The sequence below is a fragment of the Phalacrocorax aristotelis genome, chromosome 6, assembly GCF_949628215.1.
Source record: "Phalacrocorax aristotelis chromosome 6, bGulAri2.1, whole genome shotgun sequence".
NCBI classification, from domain to species: Eukaryota; Metazoa; Chordata; class Aves; order Suliformes; family Phalacrocoracidae; genus Phalacrocorax; species Phalacrocorax aristotelis.
Window position 1 is genome coordinate 15,705,420 of NC_134281.1, and position 15,632 is coordinate 15,721,051.

Consider the following 15,632-nt stretch of genomic DNA (forward strand, 5'->3'; position numbering starts at 1 on the left):
CTTTTCTCTATGTGTTAGTTAATAGTGATCAAATTATTTTTTAAATATTTTCAGAGTGATAAGCTAGGTTGAGTATCTTTTTTGGTTTTCACTGCCAGTTTTATTTTTCAATAATTTTGTTTCCTGATCTAGTTACAGTCTTTCAAATATTCAGAAAAGTATGACATGAGCACCATATGTGTAATTCTATTAATGGTCTTACGCTACTGCATAGAGATACAGCAAACCTTTCGATTTTTATTTCTCTGCCTGTATTTGTCCTTGTAAATTCAACATGGTACCACATGTTCACTTCCACCATGATCTGTAAAGCCCTTTCTGATATCATCAATTTCAGATGCAGTCCCCTGTCTTCTAAGTTTGCCCTGTACGTTTTCAAATGATGACACTGTATACATTATTTCAGTCATATGCATATGCGGCTAATAACATTTATTCAGCTAATCCCAAATATGTTCACTTTTCCAAGCAGTCTTTGTCAGACTTTTCTTTCAGATCATGGAAATACAGAACAATTTTGGGATGAGGAAAAATATCTGCAGGTCCCCTTCCTTCTCCAACAAAATTCATTCCATATAGAGCTAATTTTGCTCACACTGTGACTTGCAGCACATAATCAAACGCCTTACAGAAATTTCAGCATATTATTTCAAAGCACTTACCCTATTAAAAGAGTCTCTATGTAATTGGAAAAGATAGAAAGTTAATTTGAAAGGACCAGTACTCAATAAAGCGATGTTAATTGACATTAACTGAGCTCCAGCTTTTAAGTTACTGCTTACTGTGTATCAGGATCAGTGTCAAACTATATAGTCTGTAATTTCCCATAATGCTTTTTAAAATATTTGACAATATTCAAATTTTCAACTCTTCTAGAACTCTGCCAAAAAGAGATTGTGCAAATAATTTAAGTAAAAATTAACGTCTGCCTGTTTGAAGAATTACAGTACACTAAACAGCAAAACAGCTGTTTGTAGTTAGGAGTAATTTGGAAACGTACTGAGTTGCCATTTTGTTGAATTTTGCTGTTTTTAAAGATATCACCGAAGATTAATCTAATGTGGTCTGTTAGTGAAATAGGATCAAACTACTCAGTGGGAAAGAAATCCTTCAGTCTTTCTTCAACCTTTACTCTGGCAAAACTCTTGTCAACTTCAAAGTCAATTCAATTAGCATTAGTCAGCCTGAATAAAAGTAGCTCGTGCAGAATTCAGGGGGAAGGACTCGTATTTTCAGTGAGGCAAACCCAGCTCATTGGATCTTTTACAGAATCTGTCCCTTTTTTCCAAAAATAAATAAAAGTATTTAGTCCTTACTGTGGCTTTGCGATGTGGTATACTTGTGCAGACCTTATAACCAAGATGTGTTCCAAGTTAACTGTAAAAAGATTTACCCACATTTCTTCTGTGTTAAATGATAGCTAAGTTTATAGTGGATTGTCAGATTTCTTTACTTAATTCAGCAACATGCAAGACATCTATCTTAACATCTGGTTTTTAATAACAGTTGACATCTGGGAGCTCTTTTTTATTCCAAGAATGGACTAGGAACAGTAGTGATACTGGCAGTGTATATTTTCAGGCTAAAATTCCTGTCCATTTCAATCATAATTAATTGCCATTCATTTTATTTAGATTTTAGATTTAATTAAGTGCCAGCAATATGTTACACCAGCTAACTTTCAAAGTTTTGAAACTGTAGAATGTAATTTTTTATATTTCTAAAATATTAATGGGTGAATTTTAAGGATAGCTAAAATTACAAGATTATATTTGATTTTGAAATGCTGAGTTAAATGAAAAATGTTGTTGTGCATCTCTGTGTTCTAGAAGCTGACTATCGCATCAGAATTTGGCACAGTAGAACTATAGATATATAGATATGCATATACGCACCTGTGTGTGCTTAGGTAAAGAACCATTATAAAAAATGTAATCTTCAGTAAACGTATCCATGGAAGAACATTTCACTCTCCTGGTTTAGTTCATGTTTTTTATTTTCTTCTTTTTAACTTTCAGCATATCTACAGTAAAATAATCCCTTTTTAAAACAAATTCATGAAATTGGTAATTTTTTTTGTATTTGCCGTTAATGTTATCTATTATTAAAACTCTAAATAAATGCGTAAACCTAATGGTTCAAAAATGGAAAAAAAGAGAGAAACTGTCTAATAGTTTTCAACAGTGTGCTGTGTTTAAAGATTGCTTAAAAGACAGATTTAATTGATAGCACATTAGAATAGCATACTTTGCTAATGATAGATTTTTTTTGATTCTTCAGCAGTTTTGTATCTTTTAACCTAACAGAATGTAACACAATTTAATTTTAGTAATTAGTTTGCTTACTTATAAGGTTTGATCTATTTCTGCTGTCAATGTTGGTTTGAATTGCGTGCAATTAAAAAATAGATAATCTTTTAATATTTAATCTTATAATCTACTTCCTACACACTGTTTTAACTGGGTGGGAAAAATGTTTACGTCACTGTTCTTGTTTTTTTGGTTGCTATAGATACAGATTCTTGTATATGTAACACAAACTTGTTCTGTTGTTTTTGCTGGCTTATATATTCTTTTAAAACATCATGTTTTTAACAGCCAAGGAAATTGTATTTTATATGCACCGAAGTAACTAACCTTTTCTTCTTTCATTCCAATGCTAACATCTTCTATGTGCATCTCCTAATGTCTGGCACACAGGATGACGAGGAGGGTATATGGGCATAGCCGTTCCTATAAACCAAAGTTCCAGTTTTGTTTTGAGGGGTGAGAAAGTCTCTTTTCTATCTCTTTCAAGTTACAGTCTAACTTTTATTATTTCAAACCGCACAGAGTTGTTTGTTTTTTGACAAATGTGTTTGTGAACCCTGTAAAAAATGTTTTCATGCAATGAACAATGAGGAACTATGTCTAATGGTTTAATGGTCTAATGGTTTAATGTTTTTTCATAGCCTATTGTGGCAAAAGGTGTAGGTAGGTACAAAACTTTAAAAGGAGTATATTTCTATCTGCTTGTACCTGTCTAAAAAATTTTCTGTTTTCAGTAGATAAGAATTTCTTTAAACTAGTATTAATAAACTAGTATTATTATTAAACTATTAACCTAGTATTATTAAGCTAATATTAATAATATATCATCCTGAAAATCCCTATAAGAAAACTGTAATATCTTTGCAGAATGAGTATGAAAGTTTGATACTTAAGAAAGTTTGCCACAGATTAAGCATAAAATTTTACTGAAATAGAATTTGTAATATGCATGGAAAAAATGAGACTACCTGTTATGCTATAAGGTTTTAGTGAAATTTTAAAATATGCAGCAGATGCTTAATAAGGAAAGTACAAACTGCCTGTGCAGTATGTGCTCTTTGCCTGAAATAATCTGATAGACTAACATCCATAAAATAATTTGGTTGTAATATTTAAGAGTACAAAGTGCAACTTATTTTGTTTAAGCCTCTTTCAATTATGAGCAAATACTATATTGTCACTGTGTGTCAGTTATTGATCAGTGCATATCCACTTTTTTGGTGCTTGCCTTTGAAGTTGTAGGTAATTGTAGCTCATGATCACGGTGGTCTCAACGTTACTAACACCATCAGGCCTGGTGTTTCACTTGTAGAAATTGTCACTCATATCACTATTTCTTACTGGAACAATTCTGTTTACCACAATGAGCCTGTTCAGAGGAGCAAAATCTACTGACATAAGTGAAGATTAATGTGTTATTAAAGCTGCCATACTTTATATTGCTTTGGCCCCTGTCACCCCAAGCGAACACTGTATGATTTGTTTTGTTTCCAGTAGTGTTATAAGCTGTGTTACAAGTCAGTCATTCTATTTAGGAGGACTAAAATCTCCAAACTAATTTTTGTTCTGGTAGATTTCCTTTTTAGACTAGTAGTGAGGTGCAAAATTAATGCTATCCGTAATGAATAATTTGTATCTTGTTTTTAAAAAAATTAAACTGTTGAAGCTTTCTATAACAGGGAAATTTAAGATTCAACAATTGTAAAATAAAATAATGGGCAAGGTGATACCATTAAAATTTAAAAGAAAGCAACCTTGGTTTACCAGAGTACAGTTATAAACATTTTTTGGTTTATGCTTTCTGATTCAATTTTAAATGTCATGCTTGTACAGGTTGTGTGTGTAGAAAACCTCGGTGTTTATGGACATACATGTTGCATGTGGTAACAGTAGAAAAGGATGTGATTCATATTCTAAATTTTTTTGTTACACTTTCTTCTTTCCTGAAAATAAGCAGCCTAAAAAAGAGCCTGGAGTTGTTCTTTTTCACATAAAAATGTAAAAAAAAGATTTATGGGTTTTATAGTGTTGTGTTTTAAGTAATTAGCAAGTTCTGTTAACGGCAGCTGCATGATATTTTAATAGCAGTTTATGATGTTATTTAAAAGTAATGTAATTTTCAGCTGTTTGTCAGCATCATTCTTCTGTTTTGGGTGTGGAGAGCAGATCTTTGTTTATTTTCCAGGCCCATATATACTTCCAATTTAAAAACAGACATTCCTCACTGACTCTTTTGTTCAAATGCCAACATAATTTATCTGGTATCATTATATATCAAACCTTTGACAAATAACTTGTTTGCTGTTTCTTTTCAAGTGGGGGAGCACTGCAAAGGTAGTATAACAACTAGCTGGTAATAGGCATACCTGGTCCTCCAGACTGAACTCATGAGTAGACCTGTCCTTGTAGGTAGAATAGCCATGAGTCTAGTGGAATGGCTATCATAAGGTGAAAATTCATGTCATAGACCTTGTTCCTTAGGGGAGAAAAAAAATTTATGTCCCAGACCCGTAAACCTTTCTGAAAATGCATGTGATAATATTAAATTTCCTCATATTCACTATTAAGAGCTGTAATTATATCTTACAAATGAGGTGCTTACAAAAGATACACTTAGAAAAAATAATGGATAAATTTTTCTATTTTGCACAGTCTTGAGAGCTAACAGCTTGATTTGGCTGTGTAAGCACAGGAGTTTGCAGTCTCCGCTCATCTTGCTCCGCAGTGGAGGTTGCTCAGGTAGAACTGAGCTACTTAGCTTTTGTATTAAACCTGAGGAAAACTGGATTTAGTTCTCAGAAGTATCCCTGAGGGGTAAAAGTTATGATATAAACTACTTTAGAGTCCTTTATCCTACTTTCTGGTGTTTGAGCAGAGCAGCAGTTAAAAATTACTTGATTGTTAGATAACTCTGTGGTACATTCTACCACATAGACCAAAGCCCTGGATCTCTTAATGAATAAAAATTTTGGATAACTGGATTATTTCCTGTTTCTATTTATAATCAATACTAACAGTCAAAAGGCTGATAGAGCTGAATCGTGCAGGCACTGTCTTTGTAAAATACACGTTCTTCCACATTTGTTTGGTTTGTAAAAAGTCTGGACATTATAATCAGTTTTTTTATTATAACTTGCTCTATGATACTCCTTTTAGAATCCACTTTATGATGCTGTAGTTATGATTGAAAGGAGTAGTGCCTGAGACTTACTTTTGGAACATATTGATTTCTATTGCTATTTAAATAAGACACACAAGATTTCTCTTGGTTGCATGTGGCTCAAGGCTAAATGAATTTAGTAGCTCAAATGGTTAGTAATCAAGGTGAAATGAACTGTTGAATGTTGCATTACTATTTAAAAGTGGCATTGTTAACATGAGTAGAATATCCAAGTAAGTGATTACAATAGATTTATTTCTGTGCACAGTTTTATAGCTCTAGGCATAAACTCTACACTACAGAGTTCTGTCCTGTGTTTTTGACAGTGCATGTAAGAGGAGTCTGGGTGCTCTTCTCACCAAGGCAAGGTGATAAAACTCCCTGAAAAATTGTTCACCACCAGGAGTAGCAGGTGCACCGTTCAGTTACCTTCATTGCAGTGTGGCTGCCTGGTTAGGCTGTTCAGGTCGACTCTCTGCATGATAGTGGTAGAGCGAATGCGTGGTCAAACTGGTAAACTTTCAGCAGCCTGTTGAAATAGATCTAGACACTAGGTAAGTGGAACTGGAATGGGATAGAGATTTCATCTCCTTGTAGGAAGGCGGTGATTTCAATCTTCATAATGTAAGGACTCGGAATTAGACGTGTTTTTACCATTCTTCCTCTCTCACTTTCTCCTGATTTTCATAACAAGTAGTAGGGTTGAGGGAAATCAAACATCTCAGTCAGTTAAGCGTATATTAAAACACAGACTGACTTAATACAATTAAATTGGGTGTATATCTTCTTTATTTTTTTACTGCAGACTTCTGTCAAAAGTTAATTGTGAACATGAGAAAACCAGGAGACCCAATGAGAATGAACATGAGGGATATATTTCACATTGAAGAGGAAAATATAATTTTAGTAATAATTTAATTTTAAAAGTATTTGAACTGCAAGAATGTGGATTTCTAGGAAAAAAAAACCCCTTCACCTAACTTTTTTACAGTTTGTATATTTGCCATAATTTTTAGTTATACAGTTTAAATTATATAAACTATGGATGCAGCAGTTCCATTGTGACACACACTTTTGTTTATGAACCAAAGCATATTAATGTCTTTTTCGAGTCCCAAAGACACATTTGTTTTTCTTTAAAAAAACCTCGTGTACTAAGTGTACAATGATTTTGAAAACTGACTATCAAGAGATTATGAGAATCTTAATTTAATTTTTGTTACAGTAGTGTAAAATAAACAATATGCTTTTGAACTGGAGTTGATTTCTCTTTAAGAGGATTTCTTTTTCTATAAAACACAAAGACCTGAGATACCAAAATGTTTAGCTTCTGAACTTGTTTGGTTTCAAGTCTAATTTTATCCTGATTATATAGGCTTACTAACATTGCTTTAGGTACCATGCAGACAATCACCTGCAATCAAATTTTCCTGAGGCCATGAGGTACCCGTACTCTGCCTAAATAAGGATAGTGCAGGCTGCCTCTCTAATTACATCTAAAAAGTAGTAAGTTAAAAATCAGTGAAGTCCTTTCAAACTTTACCACATCAGTGCTGAAATACTACAGAAGAGTGACATGAAATGATGGTGGAAATGTACAGTGGCAGGACAAGAATGTGTTATAAGGTTATAGAGAGCTCGTTACTCATTAAGGAACAAATGAGATATTCAGGGATATCTCTGGCCAGCAAATTTGGTAGCACATGTAGCTGCACTGGTTGGGGCTTGTTAGAAACAGGATCTCGGATCTCTTCCCCTCTCCTCACCCTTACAAAGGAAAAAAAAAAGAAAATCAGGAGGTGATGATAAGTTTTAAGAATTAAGCCTATATAGCAGTCTGTCATGGGTACCTGAAGCCATGTGACTCTCAGAAAATATGATTCGTGGCACAGCCAAGGTGTGTAGATAGAATACAAGTGGGTTTTTTTTTCCATTCTAGCTCCTACCACTGAAGTGCAGCAGACACGGGAAAAACAGTTAGGACTTTGCCACAAGTTGTCCATGTGTCTGTAACAGAAATCAGCACAAAACCTGTTTGTACAGTATTTTGTTTGTACAGTACTGTAGACTTTATTCTTTGTCAGATGTGAAGTAAATCTGATGTTTTAAAAGACATTTCAGAGTGTTTGAACAAGGCTATTGTCTGTTATTTCCTTAGAACAGGGTTACCTTCACACCTGAAACAAAGAGGGACTGAAGCTTATGCCTGCCAGCAAATAATGTCTAGTGGTTTTGAAACTAAAATAATAAAGCTAGTCTGGTAAATTTGGATTTAGGAGCTGAACATAAGGTCTGTAGTTCTAGAATTTTGCCTTAGTAGTCACTGTGGAGGCAGTCTTTGGGAGGCATCAGAGTCATTCAGTAAAAAACCCTTCAAAGCAGAAATTGTCTACAGAATGGGCGAAAAAGTAAAGCTTCTTAATTATTGCTCAGACAAATATTCACTGTTTGCTCCTAACTATTGGATGTGTTTTGTATGTGATTTCAGGGAGGAGGAGGAGAAGGCTGTTTTAAAACAAATGTGGTGCCTAGCTTTGTCTTTGTTGAGATGTGGCGAACAGTTTTCTTTCAAGATGTCCTTACTAATAGCAGTATAAAGCATAACAAAATTTGGTCATGTTACTATATAAGGATATGTTTAAAGACATTAACTGTTAGCTATTGTTCTGCTTTTTGTTTTCATTATTTCAAGTCAAGATTTTTGTAAATAATTTATTTTTCTTTGTGTTTGGATATTCTGTTTAGCCTGTTTTGGAAAAAACATGTTAACTTTGAAATGAGTCTCAGTAGCATGCAAAGCAATGGAAAAATAAGGAGCATGACTGCAGTGTTCATTTTAATTCTCTCGTAGAGTGTATGAATACTAGCTCTATGCTTAATTAGCTAGATGGGTGTTGTTACATTGACTGGAGCCCAAGGGCATCTTGGATTTGTGAATTTTTAGACATGATTGTTGTTTTACTGCAACTTGGGCTTTGCTAAACAAAAGGAGGAACCTCCCTAGGAATGTTTGTTTGGCAAACTATGGACAGATTTGTGACTAAGCTTCATTCCTGTTAAAATACTTTAATTCATAATGGCAGATGTTTATAGTTTTTTTAATTGGGAAATTTTATATTAGTTAAAAAGTTACCTTTTTTTTAATGATGTTATAACTACTGCTGGCATTTTGGGTATTAATTGCCCACTGTCGAAGACAGAGGGTTTTCACTAAAAGTACATAGGAATTTATTTAGCTGTATATATTTGGTTATTTTTCATTGATTATACACTGGAAATATGTAAATTGCTTGACAAACGTGAAACTTTTTCTGTGTTTCCTTTGGAATGGAAGATCAGTAAAGAAGATCAGCACTGTTCTTTTGGAAAAAAAAAATCTTAACTTTCTGTTACAACTTTCTGTTACAGTGCTGCTATGGCCAAATACATTAGAGTTAAGGTCAGAATTTGAAACCCAGGGCCCATTGAAGTAGATGAGAATCTTGTTATTTATTCCAGCCCTGTTATGTTTTCACTCCAAGTAGTTTCTGTCTTTTGATTTGTTCATAGTCTTAGTAGGAAAAACAAAATCTGTGCATATACACATACATATTCTCAAAGAGATTTTTACGAACTAGATGTCTTTTACTTCACTCCAACAGGCATTTATCTTATCTTATCCTTGGTATTTATGAGACACCAAATCACCCTCATGTCTAGCTTTAGAACTTTATTGTATAAATAAAATAGTTTTTGTCTGTCACTTGTGTTTTAGCTGTGTGAGTCAGGCCATTCTGCCTGAACTTTGGCCTCAGCTGCTTCACTGCAGGTGCAGAAGGTGTGCAAACAATCTAAAATGTAGCTGATGACTGAACTTCAAAGCTTTTGATGTAGTCAGTCTAGAGACAACAATCACAGGGCCTACAACCATCAGTCATGCTCTTTTGTAATCTTCCATAGTAAAAATAAATAACATACAGGAGCGATTTTTAATACTGTAGAAAGTGAGAAGAGGCACTATGTATTTTCACACCTAAACTTTGTTTTGAAATGTTATAGTTGCTGTAAAGAGGAATATACAATCACTGACTTCACACAAAAGGAAATAATCATGTGATCTAGATATAGTTTAATATCTGAAGCTAAGCTGACATCCTGAAAAAAGTAGCAAAAATCTGCTTTAAAGAGATTAATTCAATCATGAATTGCATTTTTTTGATTGCACTTCTACAAATATTCATGTGAACGAGTGAAATTACTATTATTTGTCTTGAAACCAGTTTCAAGCAGTTCTTTGTGAATATTAGAGTATATGAATATGGGACTGGCAGTACTCCATTCTTCTTGGAAGGTCTTGGTTTCTTTGGAAGTAGAAATACCACCTGACTTAAAGACCTAATCAAAAGTCATATGACCTAAACTGTTTAATGTAAGATTTTGCAATTGAATACTAAAATATGAAAAAATGGTCAATCTTGAATAAACATGAAATTTATATAAATTGCTTTGGGAAGCTTATGAAAAATACAAGAGAAAATATTCAGTAGAGTACAGAAAATAATACATAATAAAAACTATCTAGTATCTGTTTTTATATAAACATATTTATTCATTGTTAGTTACAGTGCCATAATGCTGCTTTTTAAAATAACAACAACAAGAACACCCAAAAAAACCCTCCCTGTGCTGACCTAATTAACATCAATGAAATACCAGTTGTCATTGAAATATGTCTCTTGATTTCCTCAAGGAAAAGCTTTGATAGGTGGTGACTGCTGTCGTAGATATCCAGTCCTACCAGCCACAAGGCCTGGAGCCGGTTTAGAGACACATCCCTGTCTCTTATGCTTCATGTTATTCTGCCAGTCGTTTCTAAAGCAGATTTTCAGATCACACACATGCAATAATTGAAGCACTTCATCTGGGTGTGGTGGCCAGAGCTCAATCTGAGCTAAGCCAGGTATAGATGCAAAGAAACAAATAAAAAAAGGCATTTGGCTGTTTCAGCAGGTGTATACTACTTGCATAGCCATTCCCTTTTTCTGCCAAAGAAAAGGCATTGGGCAGGATGGGATTGTCTTGAGTTTGAACCTTGAATCAGTGGCTGAAACGTAATTTATAAATAATTCTATAACAGAGAGTACAATACAGAAATCTAGGAAAAATATTTATTCACGTGATTTAATTAAATTCAGTATCAAGCATCTGGGGAAGGTTGCTTTGACAACATTAAACTATTTGTATACTTGTGCTCTAGTAGCAAATATTAATGTAATGGATTAGAAATAGTTAAGGAATGCCTGTTAACATTCCTCATTTTGCTATACTGTCCCACTCTAATTAAGCATCCATTTTGACATCCATATTCTCATTTGTTCAAAAAATCTATTAAGCTGATTGCCCATTTCAAGAGACCACTTGGGAAAGAGCAGCCTCAGTTGTGGTGGAATATCCATGCAAATTGCAAATGGCAGAGCCTTGCTTCTTCACTGCTTCAGTTTTGGTCTTTGCTTTATAGACAGTTCACCAGTGAAAATGTTTACAGGTCTACTTCCCAGAAGATCAGTGATGGTTTCACTGGTTCCCTGCTGGAGCCTTTCAGACCATCTGGCTGGCCAGATCATGAGCTCTTCAGCCTGGCTCTGAGTTCTACCAAACTGAGCCAAGCCAGCTAAACAGTTCATGTACTAGTTTTATTTTAAACCAGATCTTTTTGGCTAAAATGAGCAAGCTACTTAACTTGAAAAGCTTTACTGGAAGATTTGAAGAAGTAATAGTCTTAGAAGAAAGAAGGACAAGCAGCTGGAATATCTTTCAGCAGCATATCTGGATGTAGATGAGGATATCTGTCCACAGCCTTAGGCCATGGGCAGAGCACTCTACAAACAGCTGTGCTGGTTGATGATGTTATTACCACCCACCCTTATGTGCTTATTACTATTTTTCTGCCAGAGATTGTTACCGTCCCAGATCTCTCAACAGAAGAAATCAATCCCATATCAACTTCAAGCAAACTGAGCCAGGTTAGCTTAAATAGTGATGAATACCCATTCATCAGGCAAGCCTGTTTATCATTGCCTGGTGTGGATTAGAGAGCACTCTGACATTTCTAACTTTCTGTTGGAAACTATGTGGTAAGATCCAGCTGATGGTTGGTGAAGAGCAGCTAGGAGCAGTGACATCTTCAAGTGGAAGAGCTCAGTCTGGAAGAGAATTATGTCCACAAGTTAAGAACAAAAAGACCCTTACTGAAATCTCTTTATCTTCAAAGGCTCTTGCACCAATTTAGGTAATCAGGTTATTAAAATAATTTCAATTAAACCACTACACTTTTCTTGTTTAACTAATCAGAACCTCTTTGTTTGTTTTGCAGATAGATATATTTTTACTGGATGCAAACAGAGATCAGTAATAAATGATATTTTCCATTTTATATATGAGCTGTAATTTTGGATAGTAAATCTGTGTTAAATTTTAGGAAAACCAGTTCTTAAAACAAAACAAAACAAAACAAAACAACCAGAAACCAATTTGGATAGAGCTTCAATAAGTCTTTGCTGGGCCAGTTACATTAATAATATGATTAATTTTGTCACACATAGTTCTAGGACCTTGAAATAAATTAGGTGATAAATCTCAAACAAAGCTGAAAGCTTTGCTCTTTATAGCAGATCTTAAAGTTTATCTATAAGTGTTTACGAATGACTACCGTTCCCTAATGTGGCTGAGGCCTAAATCTTTATTTGTTGAAGCCATCAAAGCAGCACAGTATGATCACATTCTTTGTGTAGTGTTTTACATCTGTTGATCTGGCTTCTGCATGTGAGCTTTTCATGAGGATTCATTTTAGTTCTAAGAATATGGATAGGGTCAAATGTAAACACTGAGGCAAATTCTCAATGATTTAGGAATTCTGTTAGCTAGGATGATTTTGATTATGGCAGTCAAGGTCTGACTTACATTGGTTTTATACCCCTATAGGAATTTATATCTGTGTAAATGATAACAGTTCCTAACATTATGATTGAATTAAGTTGTGTTCAAGCCTTTTGGGTAGAAAGTGCTCTGAGATTGCCCTTATATTTTTTAATGTAATTGAGTATTTTATCCTACCTGCATCAACTGTGGGGAAAACAACGGATAAAGGTGAAAAGCTTTACTCCTTTTGCAAATTGTTTTTATAATAGTTCCTGATGCAATACTGCGCTTGCCTTCAATGTCATGCTACTGAAAGAATTTTTTACCAACTCTCTAAATTTTCATATCTGCCTAACTCTATGCTGCAGTTAGGATTTAAATTTGTGGTTAGATTTAATGAAAACATAACTCCTTATCCACCCTATTTACCTTACCCTCACTCTGAGGATGACAATATTGTTGAGAAATTTACATAGATCCTGCAGCACTCATTTGTAAAATATTTGCAAATGGTAGGTCATCCTTGTAAAAACTTATAAAACTGCTTGAAATCTATTTGCTGTTTTCCCCCAGACTTAGTTACCAAACCAGGTTCAGTTTTTATTTGATCTTTTATGCAATTATGGTCATTCATTTTCTAGGAGATCTTTTTCTTAATTTAGAAATTTGCTTAATTTCAAAAGTCAGTAGCAGAAACTTTAATAAGAAACTGTCTTACTGTTAACTATTCTATAATTCAAATGAACTATTTTACAATTGCACTGTTGCAAATCAATTTACCTTGAGGCTTGTAATGTATTTCCAGTGTGTAATTAATAGATGGAAAAGTATTTAGACCTTGAATTGCCATTCATTTTAAGAAAAATGATAAATGCTAAAAACATCTCTACTAGTAGTAATAGTTTTAGAATTGAACCCATCACCCAAAAAAAGCCTTCAACTGTTTGCAAGACAGAGAAGGGCTCATTCTGAAAGGGCTAATTCTTTCTTTCAATTACATCTCTTTTACTAAGTTCTCTATTTTTTAATTAGAAGAAGTGACGACTACTTGTTCAAATATTGCAGTGTCTTAGAGTACCTTGTCTTTTGGCTTTGTGGGAAAGAGAGGTCTTACTATGAAAACTACTGAAATTGTATGTGAAACCTCCACAGATACAGTCTTATTGCTTGAAGGAAGTTTGGGAAAGTTTTATCTTTAAATGGTCCTTCAATATAAGTAGCAGAAGAAAAATACACTTTCTTTCCCTCTTGAAAGCAGTGTAGCTTCTAAGAATGTATTTTAAGACAAGCTGAGTGAGAACTCTGCCTTAGTTACAGAAAAAAGATACTCTACAGAGAAAAAAAAACATGAGCGCTCTAGCTATATTTAACTGCTGTTAGCACCAAGACAAAATGAATACTGTCAACTGTACTTTTACCAATGTACTCTGTTTTTCCTTGAGGATTGATAGGATTAAATGTACTGATTCTCTCCTTGACTCTGTCTGGCAAACTTTGTTCTGATGTTGAAGTGTTCAAAAGCTGCATGTGTTGCAGGATTTCAGCAAACTTGATCTTACAGGTTTAACTTAAATATTTTTTCCATTTTGAAGTCTGTCATATGTGTGTACCACAAAGAGTGTTTGGATTTAGCCCTGATGTCTTGGGTGATGGTATGCAGCAAGTAACAGAATACTGGGAATAAAGAAAAATCCTGAAATGAATCCCTCCAGCTATGGGCCAGTTGAGAGCTAGAGAGACAGGATGTAAAGTAAAACCAGTATGTCTCCCTTTGATCAAAGGATAGATTCCCCACCACCACCCAGCAGGTGATTAACACATAAGTACATTCTCCCCTAAATGGGCTGATTGGACAAAACTATCTGCTTAGTATCCACAAAGCAAGCTTCAGTTAATAAACTGGTGTTAGAAATATTTCAAATGTTGTGATTGTGCCTTCAGATTCATGAAGTTATGTGATCTGATGCACTTAAGTTGCTACTAAATTGTCTTAGAATACGAAATTCTCTAAAGGAGGAATTACTAATCACCTTATGAAACCACATTTTTATTTTCAGAAAACAAGTTGTTTCCACAAGTAGTGTGTTACATATTTTTTCAGCTGTGTATGCTTTCTGTATTTGGAGAAATTCATTAGTAGCTACACTATAAACTTTGAGTATGGTGAAACGATAGTGTAGGGTGTGGTTGTGCATAGTCTTAATCATAAAAACTGTTCAGAAATAGACTTGACCAGCTGGAAGGTCTGTAAGCCACAGAGTGTTTTTGCTTCAAAAGTAATGACAGTGGGCATTTCACTTTGTTTCTGGAAGTATAATACTGGGTTTAGAAATCTTTTTTTTCTCATGGTTTCATTGATTTTATTTATTACGTGCCCAGTATATTTTTGTTGATGAGGACATAGAACAGGAAGCCACCACTGCCCTGAAGAATTTACAGCACACTGATGTCAGTAAACAATGTTGTTGTCCCATTAACTTCTTTGAGGACAATGTTTCACACAAAAACTTTTAAAATTGGGAGTATGCCAGCTATGCTGTTCTCATTTTCTTGATTATGAATTGCTTTCCAGTACAAATCAGAATATAATTACTAAAATCTAAATCTAAACCAATTCTGCTATATTTTGCTATTAGTATGATAGAAAAATCTCATCAGTGAATAACTTTTTAGTAAGTAGCCTCATTTGGGATGTCTGATAGAACATAATATTAAGAAAATTTTTTTCAAACTTCATTGTAGCACAAGTATTTTTATATGAAAGATAATCACTCCATCTCTCTTACTAAGCAGGATCTGCCATGTATCATAATTCAGAACAATGCATTTCAGAAAATGGAAAGTAGTAAGTTAATTCCTAAGCAAACTATTTTTTTCATAATTTTACTATGTGATATCAAATGTATGTATACATATGACACATACGGTTTTGCTAGGATCCTGCTAATCATAATTAGCTACTTATCCTGTTTACCCAAGAATGCTACATTCTTCTTAATTTTATGACTGAATCTTTGAAACAGACAAAGATGCATTGCCAGATTCTGCACCGATATGAAATAAATAAATCTGAACCAACAGAGATGCCAACATTCCAGAAATAAAGTGTGGATGTGGTATTCTATTAAATACTGGCCCCGCCCTCTCCCCCCCCCCCCCCCCCCCCAATCTATAAAAGCTGTACTAGATGTTGTCTTTGTAGTTGTCTGTTACAAGACTGCGCTATGGTTGTTACACATTGTGTGCTTTGGTATTGGTATTATAAT

At 34.2% G+C, this 15,632-nt stretch overlaps 1 protein-coding gene across 2 annotated transcripts in view; it reads left to right on the forward strand.

Annotated features, from left to right (window-relative positions):
* ERC2 (ELKS/RAB6-interacting/CAST family member 2) overlaps nt 1–15,632 on the forward strand; it is a 474,805-nt gene that overhangs the window by 410,709 nt on the left and 48,464 nt on the right. For both annotated transcript variants that reach the window (XM_075096173.1, XM_075096174.1), the window contains exon 17: nt 2,700–2,765. In XM_075096173.1, the coding sequence (XP_074952274.1) occupies nt 2,700–2,726 (27 nt within the window). In that variant the 3' untranslated portion in view covers nt 2,727–2,765. The remainder of the gene's footprint in view (nt 1–2,699; nt 2,766–15,632) is intronic.